The sequence below is a fragment of the Alosa pseudoharengus genome, unplaced genomic scaffold, assembly GCF_046254945.1.
Source record: "Alosa pseudoharengus isolate Yale_2024_CS ecotype anadromous, Long Island Sound unplaced genomic scaffold, YU_APseudo_1.1 YU_APseudo_1.1_scf_25, whole genome shotgun sequence".
Lineage (NCBI taxonomy): Eukaryota > Metazoa > Chordata > Actinopteri > Clupeiformes > Clupeidae > Alosa > Alosa pseudoharengus.
In genome coordinates, this window is record NW_027468696.1 from 251,052 (window position 1) to 271,382 (window position 20,331).

Consider the following 20,331-nt stretch of genomic DNA (forward strand, 5'->3'; position numbering starts at 1 on the left):
TAAAATAATTCACTACTAAATAATTTAACTATTTATACTATCCAACTATTTAACTGTTCAGCCATTCCAACTGTCAGTTGTCATCAACTATGACTCCCACCAACTTTTTTCTCCATCTGACCTCCATCTTTTTCCTTTCACAATTTTGTCCCCCTCACTTTGAAATATCTCCTGGGCCTGGACATTCCTATGTTACCCCAAACTAAGCAGTGAATTGCACCATAAGTAATTCTACTACTACTGCTAATAGGAGAAGAAGTCATACCCCTAGCCTGACGTAGTCACACTCAATTCTAGTCAGAATATGAGTCTGATACTGCTCCATTGGGACATAATTATGGGGTGTTTTTCAACCGATACAGGGGGGGAATGCCCATACCTTCATGGGAATGCCTCTGCGCTCAATTGGATAGACCTAACCAATCAGATCAACTGAATAGCTTACTGTGAGGTGTAGGAAGAAAACACACAAACCATCCTTCTTCTCCACAAATGCCTTAACATTGTTTTCTGGTCTTTTGTAAAAGTTAGTGCCGTCAATAACTCCTAGCCTACAACAATCATTAGCGAAATCTAAGAGATACGTAGTAGGGTAGGCTATTAGGAAAAAACTGATAGCCTATATCCCCTCCGTTTTTAAAAAATAATTCTGTTGAACACTGATATGCTACAAACATGTTAAAAAGCTGGGAAAGGCTGTCGCAAATCCCTCGAACAGGTGGTCAATCAGAGATTTTTTTTAAACAAACGAGGGAACATGTCGCAATGCAACAGTGCTGTTTCCCCTTGATGAAAGTGAAACCACGAGTTTTCCCACATCTCAACTTTGGCCAAAGTTTTCAGAAATAATCGTTTTCAGTGATAAAACCTCATTAAATAATATGCATTTTCCATATGGGGTCTTAAAAGCCATGTATCCTTCTAGCCACAGTGTTTTTGTTTCAAACAGCCTAATCTAAGCATGCTCAGATGACGTGATAGACCAGGCGCTGTTGCTCACCTGTCCATCATCGTAAAGCCCGATTTGTTTGGTCCGCACGATCTAGGGCGAGTATACTTGCTCCACAATGGAGCAATGCCAGACCGAGCTTCCCGACCTCAAATGTTGTGGGCGGGACTAAGTTCGGAATGGCACCCAGGCTATCATACCCCACTACTACTAGGAAACACTGCATTTGTGAAAGCTAAATGTAAAGCAATATGTTCCTCCTTTTTTTTCAGGTGCTAGTGTCTCTCAGGACATGGAGAAGGCTGGAAGTCACAGGTAAACATGCTGGTTGCTGAGTTGGTTGCTAAGTTGACATTTTGGAAGCGGTTGCTAGGGTAGTTGAGGTGGTTGCTATGGTGTTGCTAGGGTAATTATATTGGTTACTATGTTATCAGCAGTGGTCGCTTGGTTGGTTGCTAAGGTAATCATATTGGTTGCTAAAGTGGTTGCTAGGGTATCATTATGTAAGTGGTTGCCACATTGTTGCTAGGGTACTTAAGGTGGTTGCTAGAGTGTTGCTAGGGTAATTATAGTGGTTACTATGCTGTAAAATGTGGTTGCTAGGTTGTTGCTAACGTACTTAAGGTGGTTGCTAGGTTGTAGCTATGGTACTTAAGGTGGTTGCTCGGGTGTTGCTAGGGTAATTATAGTGGTTACTATGCTATGAAAAGTGGTTGCTAGGTTGTTGCTAGGGTACTTGAGGTGGTTGCTAGGTTGTTGCTAGGGTACTTAAGGCGAGACACAGCAGGTGAAAACATTGTTTTTTCATGCACTGGTCAATTTCGAGATTTTGAGCTAGTCTGTTACCTTAACATGTATTCTATCACACTACTACAACAAAAAAGTCCGATTTACACATTTATGTTTTACATTCATGTTTATTTCATTATATTGTGTCTACTCGCGCCTGTATATTTATCCTAAATTCACCAAAAGATAGCATTCTAACCTTGCATGCACTACCGCGACCGTGTTCCAAAACATATCATGTGTCCATATATGGACACTTCCTTTGTATCAGCAACCAATCGCGAAAGTTCAAAGTCGAGTCTAGGCTGAGAACGGAATCTCATTGGCTGTCTTTCAAGGCTGTTTTCTCAAAAAGAGTTTCCTCTCCCACTCTGACCAAGAAAACTTCAGAAGCACCTACATACAACACACTTTCTAGACTTATGCCTAACTATATTTCGAAGATTTTTACATAGGGGTTTGTTGATATATTATCCCTAGCCTGACTTACATGACATTTTATGCCTAAAAACATGGCAAAAATCGATTTTTAAGGCTATTGACAGCATATTCTGATTTACAGGATAACAAAAGTAGATATCCATAAATCCCTCTGTAATTTTCCCCCATCTAATATTTGAACACAATGAAAACATAATTTTGAACCTGGCTGTATCCAATGCTCAGATTTCGTTTTTTAAAATGTATGCAAATTAGTGCATATTTAATTAGGTAATGCCGAATTTGCATATGTAAACATTGAATTACAGAAAACTTGCAATACATTTTTACTCATATTAATGTAAGTAATCAACTGGGGAAGTTTCATAGTGATATCTGCTTGTTAAAAATTTTACCCTATTCACCTGTAGTGTCTCGCCTTAAGGTGGTTGCAAGGATCTGTAGTCTTAAGAGAATGAGATTGTATGCTTAAAGCCTGAGAAACTGACAGTTGGTGCAGGTGGCCTGGCCACCTGGCTCAGGATTCTAATTGCTTAATGGCCCTATTGTGATGTCATCATGGGGTAATTTTGAATTGTTTTTAATTAACAGTTTAAAAAGTATAAAAGTTACAAAGATGAAAAATACAAAGCACACATGTCCTAAGTAAGACCTACGCAACACAGTTTGAATGAAGTTTCTATGTTAAGCGGTTGAAGCTGCATTAAACGTGGTAGAAGAAGAAAAGGGTACTTGAGGTGGTTGCTAGGCTGATGCTAGGTTAGTTGTGGTGGTTGCTATGCTGGTTGCTAGGTTAAACTCATTGGTTGCTATATTGGTTGTTAGGTTGTAACTGGAAGTGGTTGCTAGGCTGTTGCTAGGGTATTTGACATGGTTGCTAGGCTGTTGCTACGGTATTTGAGGTGGTTGTTAGGCTGTTGTTAGGTTAGTTGTGGTGGCTGCTATACTGGTTGCTAGGTTAAACTCATTGGTTGCTATATTGGTTTATAGGTTGTAACTGGAAGTGGTTGCTAGGCTGTTGCTAGGGTGTTTGACATGGTTGCTAGGCTGTTGCTAGGATATTTGACATGGTTGCTAGGCTGTTGCTAGGGTACTTGAGGTGGTTGCTAGGCTGCTGCTGGGGTAGTTATGGTGGTAAAGTCCATAGGAGTCGATTGCCGAGTGTGGAGTAACACTCTCTGGAAATTCACAATTCACATCACGTGACATTTCAAAATTCCAACCTGTTAGTAAGCTAGGGTTTGCTGTTGCATACAACTTCATTTCAATTTCGAAAGAAATACTGGACTATGTTTATGACGAAATTGTGAATTTCCAGTCCAGTTACTCCACACTCGGCAATCGACTCCTACGGACTTTCCCCTAAAGATGGCAGCTGCAGCAGCAACATTTCCGGAAAGGTACTGGCTTAATGAAATTCATTCTGGACTCTCCGACCACATAAAGACCTCGGGATACTTTGGCTTTAGGGAGGGGGTAGTATTTTTAAGTGTAGCTGGACTAAGTAGATTCTTAACGTTAGCTTTACTGAACTCAACTCGTGTTTTTTCTGGAACTGCGTCCGTACTTGCTGTACGTTTTATAGTAACTGTATGGGAGTTTGTGTTGTTAAGGGATTTGTTTATGTAGTTGTCATAGTTACAAGTTGGTAAACTAGTTATTAGCCATAGTGGGTAGTGGTAGTTGATATTGTTTTCATTACGGCCGTCTGTTTAATTGCGCTTAGACTGGCCTTAGTGTCGTGAGTTTTTAGAGGGGGTAGTTTTCCGTGTGATCAATTAGGAGGTTACATGCAGCTATTCCGACATGCCGCTACTTAGACATTGGCGTCTAATTGTAAATGTGGCGGCATTAACATTAATTTTCAAGTGTCCCACTACTGCAACATTTTTTTTTCATTGTCGGAGTAGCGACACTTGACCTTTTTTTCAAACGTCCTGCCATTCCGACACAAGGTCATTAACCGTGGCATAGCCAGGATTTTTCAACGGAGTGGACTTTTGCGAAGTAGGCCTAGGGTGGGCCTTTATTTTTTTATTCCAATATGGACAGTATAGCCTAGGCCTACAGTAATCGTCCCAACTTTAAACAACACTCGATTTCATCACAGCTCAGACGATTCATGGCAAAAAAACAATAAAAGGCTACATTGATAAATAGCAGGGGCAACAGGATTGGATTCTATAATAGCCTACGCACAAGAACTTCAACCGAAAGGTTAGTCGCGTCTCAAGGAGTCCAAGAGTGCGCCTCACACACACCAGATCCGTTGAACAGTGTATTTTTCGTGTTTAAGAGCTAAAGAAAGTTGATTAGAGAGTCACATTTTAAATGTCGGGTAGCCTAAATTATAGCCTATAGCGCGTGCATCTCAGAGAGAGATATTGGAGAGAGAGAGAGGATTTAACCTAGGTGATGATTATTTGTGTGTGGTGGTAATTAGACATATAGATACCTACGAATTGTTTTGAATAAAAAAAGATAAGACAACAAATGAAATGTGACCCTGCAAGGCGAAACCAGTCGTTTTGGTAAAATTTACAAAATTAAGTTATTGTACTCACACGAACGGCCATAAACTAAGCTTTCCAACAATATGTATATTGAGGGTATTGCAAATAGTATTGGGTATTGGATAGTCGCCAACCCTCATTAGATGTGGATATTTGGAGGTAAGGATAGCCTTTAAGAAACAAGGTTATCGCAGTTGCTGTGAGACATACGGCCCTTCTCCAGTCTCTCTCAAAATCAAAACACACCCAATTCACACTTGGACTTTTCGATTATGTTTCTAAATGTTGGGACTGATGGACACTGAACTCTGGGGGTTATTTGAACGTTCGTTGTGAAGTGGTTTACTGTAAAAGGAGCGTCGGATATCCCGCCTGTCTTTGCACAATTATAGGGCCATGATAATGCATGCGCTAGCCTACAGTCGAGAGGAAGAAGACTAAATAAATATGCAGACATGTTATGTGCAATTCAACAACTGCACGCATGACATATAAAAGATATAGGCCTATCCTACATTATTGTGTAGTAAATTGAGTTTATCCATCCTGCTGGCAAGCCAAAATGCGTTGCACATGGCTTTATCATTGTCCTCTAAAATGCAATATAAGCAACTTGAATATATCGCACATCCAGTTTGAACACCCTGATGGACACTGAACTCTGGGGGTTATTTGAACGTTCACTGAAGTGGTTTAGGCTACTGGAGCGTAAGAATTCCGCCCGTCTTTGCGCAATTGGCCATTGATTGACGGTCGTTAATTAATTAATATAGGTGGCCTGCACGCACAGAGTTTGTTTGATGCATGGAGTTTCCGACCGTTTTCCCCTGAGAGCTTAGAGAATAAAATGAGGGGAGCTACATGTGTTTTCCATAATGTGTAACATTTATTCACATGGCCAGTTCAAAATCACCTAAGGTTTTGACTGAAATGTGTGCCGATATCAATTATTGGGAAAAACATTGTTTGGAGTGGATGGCGGGTGGATTGTTGATGTAGCTGCAGGTGCAGATGACATGACTACAGCTCACCCATGCATCTAGGATGTTGGAATTTGATAGGATACAGGAACTGCAGAGATAAATTGAAAATGAGGATTGGTAATGTCGGAATAGCGATACTAAAAAAAATCGGAGTAGGGGCATGTCTAAATAGAGGGATGTCGTAATAACGGTATGTCGTAATACAGGGTTGTCGTAATAACGGGATGTCGTAATAAAGGGTGAAACCCCAATTAGGACTAGCATTTAAAGTGGTTATTGTGCTGGAGTGTCAGCGGAGGCGTCAGCGCTCGTGTGCAGCCGTCCTCGTGTGAAGACTTACTCGTGTCAAGACGAATCGAGTCTACCTGCGACGAGTCCACCGAGGAAGGACACAAGCAAGGCACCTCTCAGATAAGATAAGTTTCACTCTTGTCTCACCTTGTCCAGTTATCGCTTCAATTGCTTGCGCTTACAGAGACGTGGATTAGGCCAGAGAATACTGCCACACCTGCAGCGTTGTCGACCAATTATGCTTTTTCGCATACCAGTCGTTCGTCTGGTAGAGGAGGCGGGACAGGCTTTCTCGTCTCGGATGATTGGAGGTTTACACAGTTGCTGCCTGCTCAGGTCCACAACTCGTTTGAATATCATGCCATCATGATAACTGAGCCATACAAATTATACTTGGTGGTTATTTATCACCCTCCAGGACAACTTGGGAACTTTGTGAATGAGTTGGACATTCTACTGTCTGCTATTCCAATGGATGCATGCCCATTATTAATCCTTGGTGATTTTAATATTCATTTGGATAACTCGTCTTCAATTGACTTCCTGTCCTTACTCTCCTCATTTAATATCACACGTGTCCACAGTCCTCCTACTCACAAGGCTGGTAAAGATCTTGATTTAATTCTGGTACGTAACTGTAATACAGACAACGTTTTGGTTAATCCATTACATGTATCGGTTCATCACTTAATAGATTCTCTGTGTGTCTCCTGAATAACTCAGCAGCTCCTCCTCTGACAATTTCGTTCCGGCGTGACCTCAGAAGCCTCTCAAGCGACCATTTTGCAACATTAGTAACATCTGCTTTACCTACTCCTAGCTCATTCTTGGCACTTGAGGTTAATGACACTACAGAGACTCTCTGCTCTACACTGGCATCTTGTCTGAATGCAGCATGTCCTCTTTCCTCAAGACCTACTCTTTCTAAACCTCGTCATCCATGGCTGACAAACAGTATAGTCTCAGTACGAAAGGAACTTAGAGCTGCTGAGAGGAAATGGTGCAAATCCAGAGATGGAAATGATCAATGACCAATCACCATAGTGCTGTCTGCCAACTTGACAATGGTGTTAGAGCCATGTACAGGTGTGCAGTTGTGGGTGAAGAGGGAGTAAAGGAGAGCTGAGTCAGCAGAGCAGGTAGCTGATTCAAAGAGAGTTGGTACTGATCCAGACATTATTTTCAGACGTTCAGCAAGGCCAGCTTTGTATTGGCCCAAGTTGAGGAAACAGTCGTCGGTGAAATGTTTGGCGCAGACTTTGGGAAGTTATGTTGGTGCTTGGATGAAGGAATAAAAAAAGACTTGTGTGTTCATTTGTACATCCAAACACTGAGCAACTGCCATGCTGATGTCTCTCAATGAAAAAAACAATATTGTGCTTGCACGGTCAGTCGTAGCTCATTTTCTCATTTCTAAACACTGTGGGACCATAGGCAGGTTAGGGGAACTCATATTCATTTTTAAAACCTTCATAAAGTGAAAATGTCATGCCGTGGGACTTTTAACAAAATGTTTGTAGATTATTTTAATAATAGTATATAGTACTATTAGTTATTTGTAATAGTTTAACTAATAGTAATAACTAATAAAACTGACAACATTTGTATTCTGATTCTGATTTATAGTGATCAGTCTGTGGATAGTAATCCTTCCAACCATATGGCAGAGACATTACCTGTTGGTTCTAATCAGAGACCAAAAGAGTCAACAGCAAAAGTCAGTTCATTCACAGGTAAATATGTTGCTCCATTGTTATTTTGTTATGACAAAGGATATGTTCAGACTAGGCCATTTTTTTGCAGCCGCCAGCGTCCATTTTACATTATAATCTTATGGAGTATACCACATTTTCAAAATAATCCGCGGCTTCTTTTTTTAAAGCGTGATCATGGCCGTCTTTTTCTACAGCTCAGAGCTGTTTTTAAAGTTGACGAATATTCAACTAATATCGGTAAAACTCCCTACATGAAGCTGTTTCTTTGACAGCTGACCAATCACAAGCGTTAAAAAAATATGTTTTCGGCTGCTTTTTGGAACAAAAACGGAAAAGCAGTCTGCACAACTTCCCTTGTCAGACAAAGAAGCTTAGTCTGAACGTAGCCTACACTGCAATAATTGCCTATCTAATAGCATCTAACCACATTGCAAAAACAGCTTATCTAATACAATTTAACCTAAGTGTTATTAATCTTATATCAAGATCAAAAAATCTAGTTGGTATTGTTTTCAGTACAAAGAGACTTACGTAGCGCCCAAATCATTTGACTTATTTGAAGAAGATGTTGACTTCTTTTAAGACGTCTCATCCTGACAACAAGTGAATTTGTCTGCCAGTGCGTTAAGCAAATTTGTTTTGAGTTGAGTACATTTTCCTTGATAAGATTCCTTAAAATAAGTCAGTCAAAATGATCTCAAGAGAGTGTTAGGTAAGTCACTTCATACCAAAACCGATATAGTTTTTTTGATGTTAATATTAATGACACATGGTTAGATTTTATTGTTTGCTGTGTAAGTGAAAAATCTAACCAAGAGGTATTAATCTTATATTTAGATCATAAAATCTATTTGGTATTATCTTTAGTATGAAGAGACTTGCCCAGCATCTCTCAAAAGATCATTTTGACTTAATTTAAGTATTTATACTGTTTTAATCCGGTGAGGGAAATTTGGTCTCTGCATTTATCCCAATCTGTGAATTAGTGAAACACACTCTGCACACAGTGAACACACAGTGAGGTGAAGCACACACTAATCCCGGCGCAGTGAGCTGCCTGTAACAACAGCGCTCGGTGAGCAGTGAGGGATTAGGTGCCTTGCTCAAGGGCACTTCAGCCGTGCCTACTGGTCGGGGTTCAAACCGGCAACCCTCCGGTTACAAGTCAGGCCATGGCTGCCCCTATTTAAGACCTATTTAAGGACAAATTTACTCAACGCACTGGCAGACAAATTTGTTTGTTTTCAGGATGAGAAGAAGTCAAACTTTTCTTAAATTTAGTCAAATGATTTAACGAGAAAGCGCTAGGTAAGTCTTTTTATACTGAAAACAATACCAACTAGATGTTTTGACCTTGATATAAGATTCATTGATTAATCCACTTGTTTAGATTTTGCTAGATAAGCAGTTTTTGCAGTGTATTTGTCATTGTAATCAACTTTGGGCACCCCACATGTTACAATAACATTTTTGTATGTGTTCTGTATTTCTGTAATCTAAACAGTTAATGCATGGAGGTATAAATGGATTATCCTGTGTGTCCTGGTCTCAGTGATATTCATATTCTACCAATATTCCCTGCCTGAAGGTATACATTTAACAATGCTGACATTCTATGGAATCAAAATTGATACATAAGTTGTGTATGTGTGTATCACGTTTTGAAAGGTAGAAATTATTTGTAACTGTTTGTAATTTGTAATAATTTGTAATTATTTGTACGGCGTGCCACCTCATTTTGGGTGGCCCCCCAAAACATGTCCGTGGTATATAGCATCCGGCCCGCACGGGAGTACAACATTGTCAGACTATAACCTCCGTAATTTCACCCATTCATTCTCTATGGCGAGTCTTAACAGTACACATGTAATACTCTTTTTGTCTCTGCTTGTTTTGGCGCTGTTTCACGTTTTCCATCGAAAACGGAATTGAAATGTATAGTAGGCCTACCTGCAAACAATGCAAGAGGCCTATGCTGACTGCATCAGTGCTCAAAGTATTCTAAAAGTTTATCAATTAATTGTTAATAACTAACTAACTTCTATTCAAGTCATATTTCTGGGACTTTCTGGGATAATTATTTCTATTTTTTATTCACTCGTACAAATGTTCATACAGAGTTCACAAAGTTCTCATGAATGGTGGTCATTTCAGATGTTTTTGCCAGCACTTCATAAAACTCTCATAGTTTGAGAACTAAATTATTTGTAAGATATTGCTTGTTCTCAACTTGAGCTGTGTATGCAAAGACACAGAGTTCAGAGTTCAAAATATACTTTCGGGACTCCCTGCTACTACTTTTGGGAATGCTAAAGTCTTTTTATTAGTATTATTTAATTTGAGCTACATTTTACACTGATATGGCATGATTGGTAAGGTAGACTGCTGTTGTCCACAGCACTAAGCTATTTATGGTTACTGATATACTCTGAGTCTCTGGCCCTCTCTTAGAGCCAGGCATAGTGAGCTGGCCCTCGGAAGAAAAAGTTTAACTAAACTTATGTAAAGCTGTCTAATTTGGCAAAATCACATCATGTTCAGTTGCAGGGTTTTTCCAAAGTTCACCTTACCAAGAGCCGTTTCCCACTCATCATTTCATTATGTTGTGAAAGTGTAACTTGTAGCGTTACTTTTTCACTATACAATTAGATCGTTTGATCATAAATGAAAAGCAAACTAGGATAATAGGCTAACGTTACCTGACTATATCTCTGATGGCTAAAAGAAATAGCAAGGCCAATTTAAGCATAATCAGAAATAGCATTGCTAGCTAGCAACCTGAGGAAGGATTGCTAGTCTTATGCACCGATTGCTAACGTTAACAGAAAACAGCCAAGTGTTGAATTGCATTCAATAACCCATAATCCATATCCATAACGTAAAATAACTAGCGAGTCAGCATCAATAATTTGCTACGTAACACCACTTGAACATGAACATGGATAGTAAGAGCTTACGTTACAAAGTTTATTGATGGTAGTAGTATTACCTGGCATAAGCATAGACATGCATACACGCAAGGGCTACAAACTTAACATTTTTTTATTTAAAACATTGTCTTACCTCCAAGCGACGTGCGAGCATCATCCTGCTGTCTCTTCTTTTTTCTTTTTTCCGCCCCCACTCTTGGTGCCTTGTCGAGGCCATGTCTAAGGTGTCTGCCAAATTTGAGATTTGAGGCATAATCAAACAGACCACTGGGAGGTGGGGGAGGGGGGCACCAGAGGGAGACTGGAGAGAGGACGGCACAGGAGATTCACCTTTTTCTCGACTAATTTGGTCTAGGCCTATATTACTTTTGTATTGCTTTTGCATATTATCATTCTTATATAATATTTTATTTGTTATTTATACTAGTAGCCTATTGTGATGATTTTTCACGACCCCAGGCACTTGGTGCCCTACGCGCAGTGCGTGATGTGCGTGTGCGGAGTGCCGGCACTGCCTATAATGTCCAGGGAAAACAGATTAAACACCCTAAACTATATATTTTCTAAAAGCATATACCCTCTAGATGAGATATAATACCAGTCAGATATAATACCAGGTCAGACTTTACTTTGCCTGGACTATAACATTTTTAATCATACTGAATGTTCGTTTGGAGACTTGAGGTCATTTGAATATTTAGCTGTGGTCATTAGAACAAACCACATTCTTGTTCTATCTATATATAGACCACCCAAACATAACCCTGACTTTCTCCCAGTTTTCAGAGTTGGTCTCCATGACAGTGGTCAAATATGACAAAGTCCTGCTACTAGGAGATTTTAACTTCCATGTTAATAATCCCTCAGACCGTAAAGCCATGGACTTTCTTGATTTAATAACATGTCTCGATTTCACCCAACATGTGAAAGACCCCACCCACACCCACGGTAACACACTTGACCTTGTCCTTACAAGAGGGATTGATGTAAATGCTCTATCAGTAGAACCTGTCCCTGTATCGGATCATGCATGCGTCTTCTTTACTGTCCCTGTTCACATGCCATGGACAGGGTTGCCAACTTTGGGTGTTTGGCTGGAGTGAGATTTTGTTAAGTCATAGTGCATGTGCGTTACATTTTTCCCTAAACCTAATTTAAAAAATGTCTGTCCCCTGACTCTTTTGCTATGTATAATCCCTGATTTAAGCCTATGTAAAAAAACAAATAGAATGGAAAAGTTTCTTCAAAATGGTGAGTGCCCAGACCCTACATTTTAATGTGGGTCTGGCTCGTCAGGCTAGCCCAAAGTTGGAGACCATATAGAAATCTGCTACCATTTCATTGTACAGGGGATTGCATTACACCTTTGTGTTCGGTAAGCTCTGCTGTTTATTCTGGTTTACGGTTTGTCATGTAGTTGAACGAAAAGTTTGTGAGATATTCCACCTATATGAATTGAGATGAGCGCAGAGCTGTAGAGTAATATGATTATTTCTTGAAAGTTAATTTTCTCGCGAACTGTTTATCACAGCAAATAGCGGCTATAGCACCGTATAAAAGACGAGAAAAAAATATTTAATGTGATATCTGTGTGATGACTAGGCTAGCCAACTTTGTGAGTAGTTCAACAGAGAAGAATGGGCGGCCACACTTTGAGTCCGTCTGCCTCATAGGTCTAAGTGTTCTGTGAAGGTGTCGCGGACAATAGTCAGCGAATCAACAGAAAACTGCGCTGAGAACGTTGTAGGCAGATATTAGACCTACCTGCTGTTGGTTTAAAGACATATATGTATGCCTTAAACTCGTCTCCTATAGACAAAAAATGAACGAATTGCAAAAAAAATAAAAAAATAAGAATGGATTTGCCGTGACATTTCTTGCATGTGTGTGAGAGCGTGAGATTGGTGCTGAAAGCGTGAGTGTCACGCCAGATGCGTGAGAGTTGGCAACCTTGCATGGAAGGATCACCACCCCAATATCCATAACTCTCGCCGCATTGACAATAACACCAAGCGTTTATTAGCCGAGCGGCTGCCTAACATTATATCCTATTGTTCAAATACATCATCTCTTGATGAGTTAACAGACAATCTAAACACTGCATTGACCCAGGCGATCGACTGCGCTGCTCCCCTGACGTCACGAAAGCGCACTCGCACAAAATCAGTGCCATGGTTTACAGCAAACACTCGTGCGCTGAAAAGGACCTACAGAAAGTTGGAGCGCAAATGGCGAGTGTCAAAACTTGAAACTGACCGGTCGGCCTGGGCAGCTAGTTTTAAAAAGTATAAAGACTCCCTTTTTGCTACAAGAGCAACATACTTCTCAAACCTGATTAACTCTAACAAAAACAACCCTAGGTTTCTGTATGATACTGTCAGCAAACTCACAAGATCACATGCCCCCGTCTCTAGCACAGAATTCACTGCTGACGACTTCATTACCTTTTTTATGTCAAAAATGTATTTGATTAGAGAGAAAATTGACGTCTCAGACACTACAGATATTGATGGATTAGCTCTGCATCCCGACTGTGTTTTCTCTCAGTTTGAATCTGTCTCTTTGGATGCCTTTACAAATATAGTAAAAATATCAAAGCCTACAACCTGCCAGTTGGACCCCATACCATCTGCTTTGTGTAAAGAGTTTCTCCCTGTCCTAAGTAGTGCTTATCACCTCATTATTAATAAGTCACTCACTCTTGGTATTGTTCCAAAGGCCTTCAAGTCAGCAGTAATTAAACCACTGCTCAAAAAACCAAACATGGACCCAGAAATCCTGCAGAACTACAGACCCGTATCCAACTTGCCCTTCATGTCTAAAGTTCTTGAGAGGGCTGTTGGGGAACAACTCACGGCCCTCTTATCTCACAACTCTCTATTTGAGAAATTTCAGTCTGGATTCCGGGCTGTTCACTCCACAGAGACGGCTTTGACTAGAGTCACTAATGACTTATTGCTTGCAAGTGATGCTGGCCAAGTATCCCTCCTGCTTCTTCTTGACCTGAGTGCAGCCTTTGACACGATTGATCATAGTATACTTCTTAGGCGTCTTGAGAATCTCATTGGAATCAAAGGGTCAGTCCTTTCTTGGTTTTACTCTTATCTATCAAACAGAACCCAGTATGTAACCTTCAACAACACCAACTCTGAACAGTGTGATGTAAAATGTGGTGTACCTCAGGGGTCTGTACTTGGCCCTATGCTTTTTTTCCATTTATATGCTACCACTAGGCACCATAATTAGCAAGTTTGGTGTGAACTTTCACTGTTATGCTGATGATACTCAATTGTATGTTCCTGTGATGCATAATGACAATTCTACACAATTGAAATTACAAACATGTCTGATTGAGATTAAGAAATGGATGTGTATGAACTTCCTATTGTTAAATGCTGACAAAACTGAGCTGCTCATAGTGAGACCAACTAGGAGTAATAACCTGCCCGATGATCTGTCTGTAAAAATTGACAACTGCATTATCTCTGAGAGCCCAACTGTTAAAAACCTTGGTGCTACATTTGACTCTAACCTTACTTTCCAGCCCCATATCAAAGCGGTCACTCGATCCGCTTTCTACCATCTAGGCAATATTGCTAAGATTAGATTCATGTTGTCTCTCCGTGATGCCGAAACACTGATTCATGCATTTGTGTTGTCAAGACTTGATTATTGCAATGCCTTATTCTCTGGCCTCCCAGCAAGTACAACACGGAGTCTCCAGCTTGTCCAGAACACTGCAGCTAGAGTCTTAATGAAAGTGAAGAAATACAGCCACATTACACCAGTCCTAGCTTCTCTTCACTGGCTGCCAATACAAGCCAGATCCGATTTTAAAATCCTTCTTTTAACATACAAAGCCTTGCGTAATCTTGCACCTGTTTACCTGAGCGAGCTCCTTAAGCCCTACACACCATTATGTGCTCTGCACTCTATGAGTGCTGGCCATCTGATTGTTCCTTCCGTAAAGAAGAAATCAGCTGGACACAGGTCATTTGCATACCGTGCACCTACCCTTTGGAATAGCCTCCCTTTACATATCAGAGAATTGGGCTCTGTGGACTGTTTTAAATCCAGACTAAAAACCTTTCTTTTTTGGCATTTTGGTCAACCACTAGCCCTTTGATCACCCTTGTCTCACGGACTCTGCTGCTTTATTGTTCCAGGGGATATGTACTGTCTTTACTGTCTTACAGTTTTTATTGTTGTTTATTGTATGTTTTGTTTTACTTATTTATTCGTTCATGTTTTTATTGCAATTGTTTTATTCCACTATACAATTTTAATTTTATAAATTAGTTTTCTTTTAATTTTATAATTGTTTAAGTGTTTTGAGACCATGGCAATGGTGATATTACACTATAAACATCAATACATTGAAATTATTAGCGCCGTTGTGGTATTTAGCAAATTATCTATACATAATTGCATTATGCCCTGTTTGCCCATGTTAACAAACAATTTCAAAAAACTTATAATACATTTTTTGTTTGTCTTGATGTAAGTAATTAACTCAGTAATTTTCATGATGATATGTGAAAGTTATTTTTTCCCTATTTGCGTGAGAAAAATACTAAATACTGAATAGGGTATATTTAGGTCTTGGTGAGTTAGGAGTCCTCTCGACTTCTTTTAAGCTGTCCCAGACTTAAGTGCTAAAGTTAGGAGTGACACGGCCATTATTTTTAGGAGTTGCTTCTAAATTCGCCAGTTAGGAGCTACTTTTAGCCTTAAAATTCTTTATGAATATGGCCCGATTTAAGTCTTTCATAATACTCCGTAAGAAGTCCGGTCACTTCATGCTTTACATTATCCTGGCACTATCCATTATCTATACATTATACCTTATATGTGTGTGTGAATGTGTAAATCAGGTTTATAGGCCAAGTATACTTGCATGTATGAGGAATTTGTGTTTGTGCACACTGGGAGCACACATACACACCCAGAGCAGCCTTATTCCTGACCTCATCCATGGATGTGGGAGAGCGCTGTTCAATCACCCCACCCTCCACCCCCCTCCTCTCTTATCCAACTATCTCAAAGATACAGTATATTTGTTTTGACTGCATTAATTTAACTTATTCTTCTCCATAGAATCACATGATATGAAAAGAGTTAAAAGTCATGCAGGTAAATTCATCACTTTGTGTATTTTTGACTCATGAAACATACTTTTCTTCTTTTCTTCTGTCATGTTTGTTTGCGTTTATATTCATTAGCAGACTCTGGTGCAAAAAAAACATATATTATATTTTAACCAAGGACCAAACGAAACATACCGGACAGGTAGCTCACCCCTACCTTCAGTTTATCCAGAGAAATTCCATGCAGGGTTTCAAATTTGTTTGGGGGCAGATATAATACCAGGTCAGACTTTACTTTGCCTGGACTATTAGCGCCGTTGTGGTATTTAGCAAATTAGCTATACATAATTACATTATGCCCTATTTGCCCATGTTAACAAACAATTTCAAAAAACGTATAATACATTTTTTGTTTGTCTTGATGTAAGTAATTAACTCTGTTATTTTCATGATGATATGTGAAGGTTATTTTTTTCCCTATTTGCGTGAGAAAAATACTGTATAGGTGCATGAATAGGGTATATTTAGGTCTTGGTGAGTTAGGAGTCCTCTCGACTTATTTCAAGCTGTCCCAGACTTAAGTGCTACTTTTAGGTCTAAAATTAGGAGTCCTAAAGTTAGGAGTGACACGCCCATTATTTTTAGGAGTTGCTTCTAAATTTGCCAGTTAGGAGCTACTTTTAGCCTTAAAATTATGTATGAATATGGCCCGATTTAAGTCTTTCATAATACTCCGTAAGAAGTCCGGTCACTTCATGCTTTACATTATCCTGGCACTATCCATTATCTATACATTATCCCTTATATGTGTGTGTGAATGTGTAAATCAGGTTTATATGCCAAGTATACTTGCATGTACGAGGAATTTGTGTTTGTGCACACTGGGAGCACACATACACACCCAGAGCAGCCTTATTCCTGACCTCATCCATGGATGTGGGAGAGCACTGTTCAATCACCCCACCCTCCAACCCCCTCCTCTCTTATCCAACTATCTCAAAGATACAGTATATTTGTTTTGACTGCATTAATTTAACTTATTCTTCTCCACAGAATCACATGATATGAAAAGAGTTAAAAGTCATGCAGGTAAATTCATCACATTGTGTATTTTTGACTCATGAAACATACTTTTCTTCTTTTCTTCTGTCATATTTGTTTGTGTTTATATTCATTAGCAGACTCTGGTGCAAAAAAAAACCATATATTATATTTTAACCAAGGACCAAACGAAACATACCGGACAGGTAGCTCACCCCTACCTTCAGTTTATCCAGAGAAATTCCATGCAGGGTTTCATTTTTGTTTGGGGGCAGATATAATACCAGGTCAGACTTTACTTTGCCTGGACTATTAGCGTTGTCGTGGTATTTAGCAAATTAGCTATACATAATTACATTATGCCCTATTTGCCCATGTTAACAAACAATTTCAAAAAACTTACAATACATTTTTTGTTTGTCTTGATGTAAGTAATCAACTCAGGAATTTTCATGGTGATATGTGAAGGTCATTTTTTTCCCTATTTGCGTGAGAAAAATACTGTATTGACCCTTTCAAGAGAGTTCCATTATCAGCATCATAGTTGGCCCCACAAGACTTCCTTTTTAACATTCCATATGTTATCTTAATGCAGAGGAAGTAGATTGGGGCCCAAATAGAATGTTCAAGCATTGTTTGTGTTTACCTTGTTGAAAGGGTCTATAGGCGCATGAATAGGGTATATTTAGGTCTTGGTGAGTTAGGAGTCCTCTAGACTTATTTTAAAGGGAAACTTGACAGGATTTCCCCCTCTGCTGGAGAAATTATGCATTATGCTATTTGAAACTGTGGAAAAAGGTAACAATAAAGCACATGGATTTGTTTACAAGCTAGCAAAATGGTTAGCATAAGTTCGGCAGACAATGTGGATGTTACAAGGTAAGAAACATGGGGACGCTAGGGGCTAGGTGACTTGCGCTAGCCTAGCACCTACGAACTCTGCAATTAGAAGGACTGGATGAAACGCGTTGAAAACGGTCTCCACTGATAAATATCACACCTGCTTACTTGGAAATGAGGTCCTATGTCCAAAATCCTGAACCACCCCTTTAACAAGCTTGAAGTTTGCCTCTAGCGGCAATCATTGGCAAACCTTTGGCAATAGTTTCTAGTGAAATTATTTGTTTCCCACAAATCACCCACAAGTTTGCTGCAAATCTGCTGCAAACATTTCATTTTTGTAAGGGTAGGCCACAGTACCGCCACCTTTTGTGGGCCAATTGCACTGGTCATTCTTCAGAAATTGAGAAATTGACACTGTTCTTGTTGCTCTACAGACCTTAGGATTGTTTTGCTGGGTAAAACTGGAGTGGGGAAGAGTGCATCAGGAAACACCATCCTGGGAAAACAGGTCTTCAAAGAATGTTCAGGTTTTGGATCTGTCTCTAATATCAGTGAAAGGCATAGTGAAGAGGTAGCCAGGAGAAAGATCACAGTGGTCGACACCCCAGGAGTGTTTGGTACAGACAAGACAACAGCTGAGCTGAAAAGTGAGATAAATGAATGTGTTAAGCTGTCCCTTCCTGGCCCTCACGTGTTCCTGCTGGTGATCAGACTGAATCGAAGATTCACAGAGGAGGAGAGAGACACAGTGAAGTGGATCCAGGATAATTTTAGTGAGAGAGCGGCAGAGTTCACCATGGTGCTATTCACTCATGCTGATCAGATAAAAGGAATACCTTTGGAACATATGTTACAGAATCATGAAATTCAAGGGATCATCAACAAATGTGGTGGTGGATATCATGCTTTCAATAATGAACAAAGAGATGACCGGACTCAAGTGAACAATTTGCTGGAGAAGATTGATGCCATGGTGGAGAAGAATAGAGGAGATTATTATACAGACAAAATGTACCAGGAGACTCAGGGCAGGATAAGGGAAGAGGAAGAGAAAAAGAGAGAGGAAGCTGATAAGATGGCAGGAGATGACAAGCAAAATAGAGAGGAAGCTGACAAGATGGCAGAAGAGGAAAATAAAGAGGAAGCTAATAAGATTGCAGACGAAGGTAAGACAGAGGAAGCTGATAAGATAGCAGAAGAGGAAAAGAGAGAGGAAGCTGATAAGATGGCAGAAGATGGGAATAAAAAGAGAGAGGAAGTTGATAATATGGCAGGAGATAAAAAGCAAAATAAAGATGAAGCTGACAAGATGGCAGAAGAGGAAAATAAAGAGGAAGCTAATAAGATTGCAGACGAAGGTAAGACAGAGGAAGCTGATAAGATGGCAGAAGAGGAAAAGAGAGAGGAAGCTGATAAGATGGCAGAAGATGGGAATAAAAAGAGAGAGGAAGTTGATAATATGGCAGGAGATAAAAAGCAAAATAAAGATGAAGCTGACAAGATGGCAGAAGAGGAAAATAAAGAGGAAGCTAATAAGATTGCAGACGAAGGTAAGACAGAGGAAGCTGATAAGATGGCAGAAGAGGAAAAGAGAGAGGAAGCTGATAAGATGGCAGAAGATGGGAATAAAAAGAGAGAGGAAGTTGATAATATGGCAGGAGATAAAAAGCAAAATAAAGATGAAGCTGACAAGATGGCAGAAGAGGAAAATAAAGAGGAAGCTAATAAGATTGCAGACGAAGGTAAGACAGAGGAAGCTGATAAGATGGCAGAAGAGGAAAAGAGAGAGGAAGCTGATAAGATGGCAGAAGATGGGAATAAAAAGAGAGAGGAAGCTGATAAGATGGCAGAAGAGGTAAAGAGAGGAAGCTGATAAGATTGCAGAAGATGAAAATAAAAAGAGAGAAAGCTGATAAGATGGCAGGAGATAAAATGCAAAATAGAAAGGAAACTGATAAGATGGCAGAAGAGGGACAAAAACAGAGGAAGTTGATAATATGTCAGAAGAGGAAAATAGAGAGGTAGCTAATAAAAGGGAATATGAGGACAAAATCAGGATAGAGGAAAACATAAAAACCTCCGGAGGACCGATGGAGAAGATTGACATAAAAAGCACAGCTATATTAATATTTAAGAAAATAGCAGTTAGCACAGATGATAAATGTGTATGGGAGAATAGTTATTAACAAACACCATAGGTTCCATATCAATGAAAACAAATTGCTTGCATGTGCATTTGTGAACTATAGCCCTTTTATACTTGTATGTACTATTAGTCATTGCTTTTGTTGCTCATATTCTTTTCAATTATAATGTTTTGATCCTTGACCAAGGACCTTAAAAGTAATTCAATGGGCTACTAGCTTGGTATCTATGATGGAATATGTTAAGTTTTTTCCAAAAATATGTTTGTTAAATGTCAGCTTTAGAATAAACCAAATAATAAATATGTACTTCACATGTATTTTCTATTGCTGTGTCATATTATGTTTTCTATATCAAACAAACAAAAAATATATGTCTGGACTTTAAGAAGTGGCGTATACTATCATCATCAAGGAGGTTCAAGAAAAGACCAGAGAAGAGTGGGAGAGGAGAAAAAGAAAGGAGTGTGTGGAAAGAATCAGGGAAGAGGAAGAGATGAAAGAAGGAGCAGTGAGAGGACTTAGGACTGGGCTGAATGGATTGGTAAAATACTTTATTTATTTATTTTTTTAATGACCTATATGAACATGGTTTGGCTTTAAAA

At 39.5% G+C, this 20,331-nt stretch overlaps 1 protein-coding gene across 1 annotated transcript in view; it reads left to right on the forward strand.

Moving 5' to 3' along the window:
• The window catches only part of LOC143099154 (uncharacterized), a 29,355-nt gene extending 9,356 nt beyond the window's left edge, over nucleotides 1-19,999 (forward strand). The window contains exons 2-7 of the mRNA XM_076262231.1: nucleotides 1,222-1,264; nucleotides 7,593-7,699; nucleotides 9,186-9,269; nucleotides 15,709-15,744; nucleotides 16,752-16,787; nucleotides 18,017-19,999. Coding sequence (XP_076118346.1) covers nucleotides 1,242-1,264; nucleotides 7,593-7,699; nucleotides 9,186-9,269; nucleotides 15,709-15,744; nucleotides 16,752-16,787; nucleotides 18,017-19,455 — 1,725 coding nt within the window. The 5' untranslated portion in view covers nucleotides 1,222-1,241 and the 3' untranslated portion in view covers nucleotides 19,456-19,999. The remainder of the gene's footprint in view (nucleotides 1-1,221; nucleotides 1,265-7,592; nucleotides 7,700-9,185; nucleotides 9,270-15,708; nucleotides 15,745-16,751; nucleotides 16,788-18,016) is intronic.
• The last annotated feature ends 332 nt before the right edge of the window (nucleotides 20,000-20,331 follow it).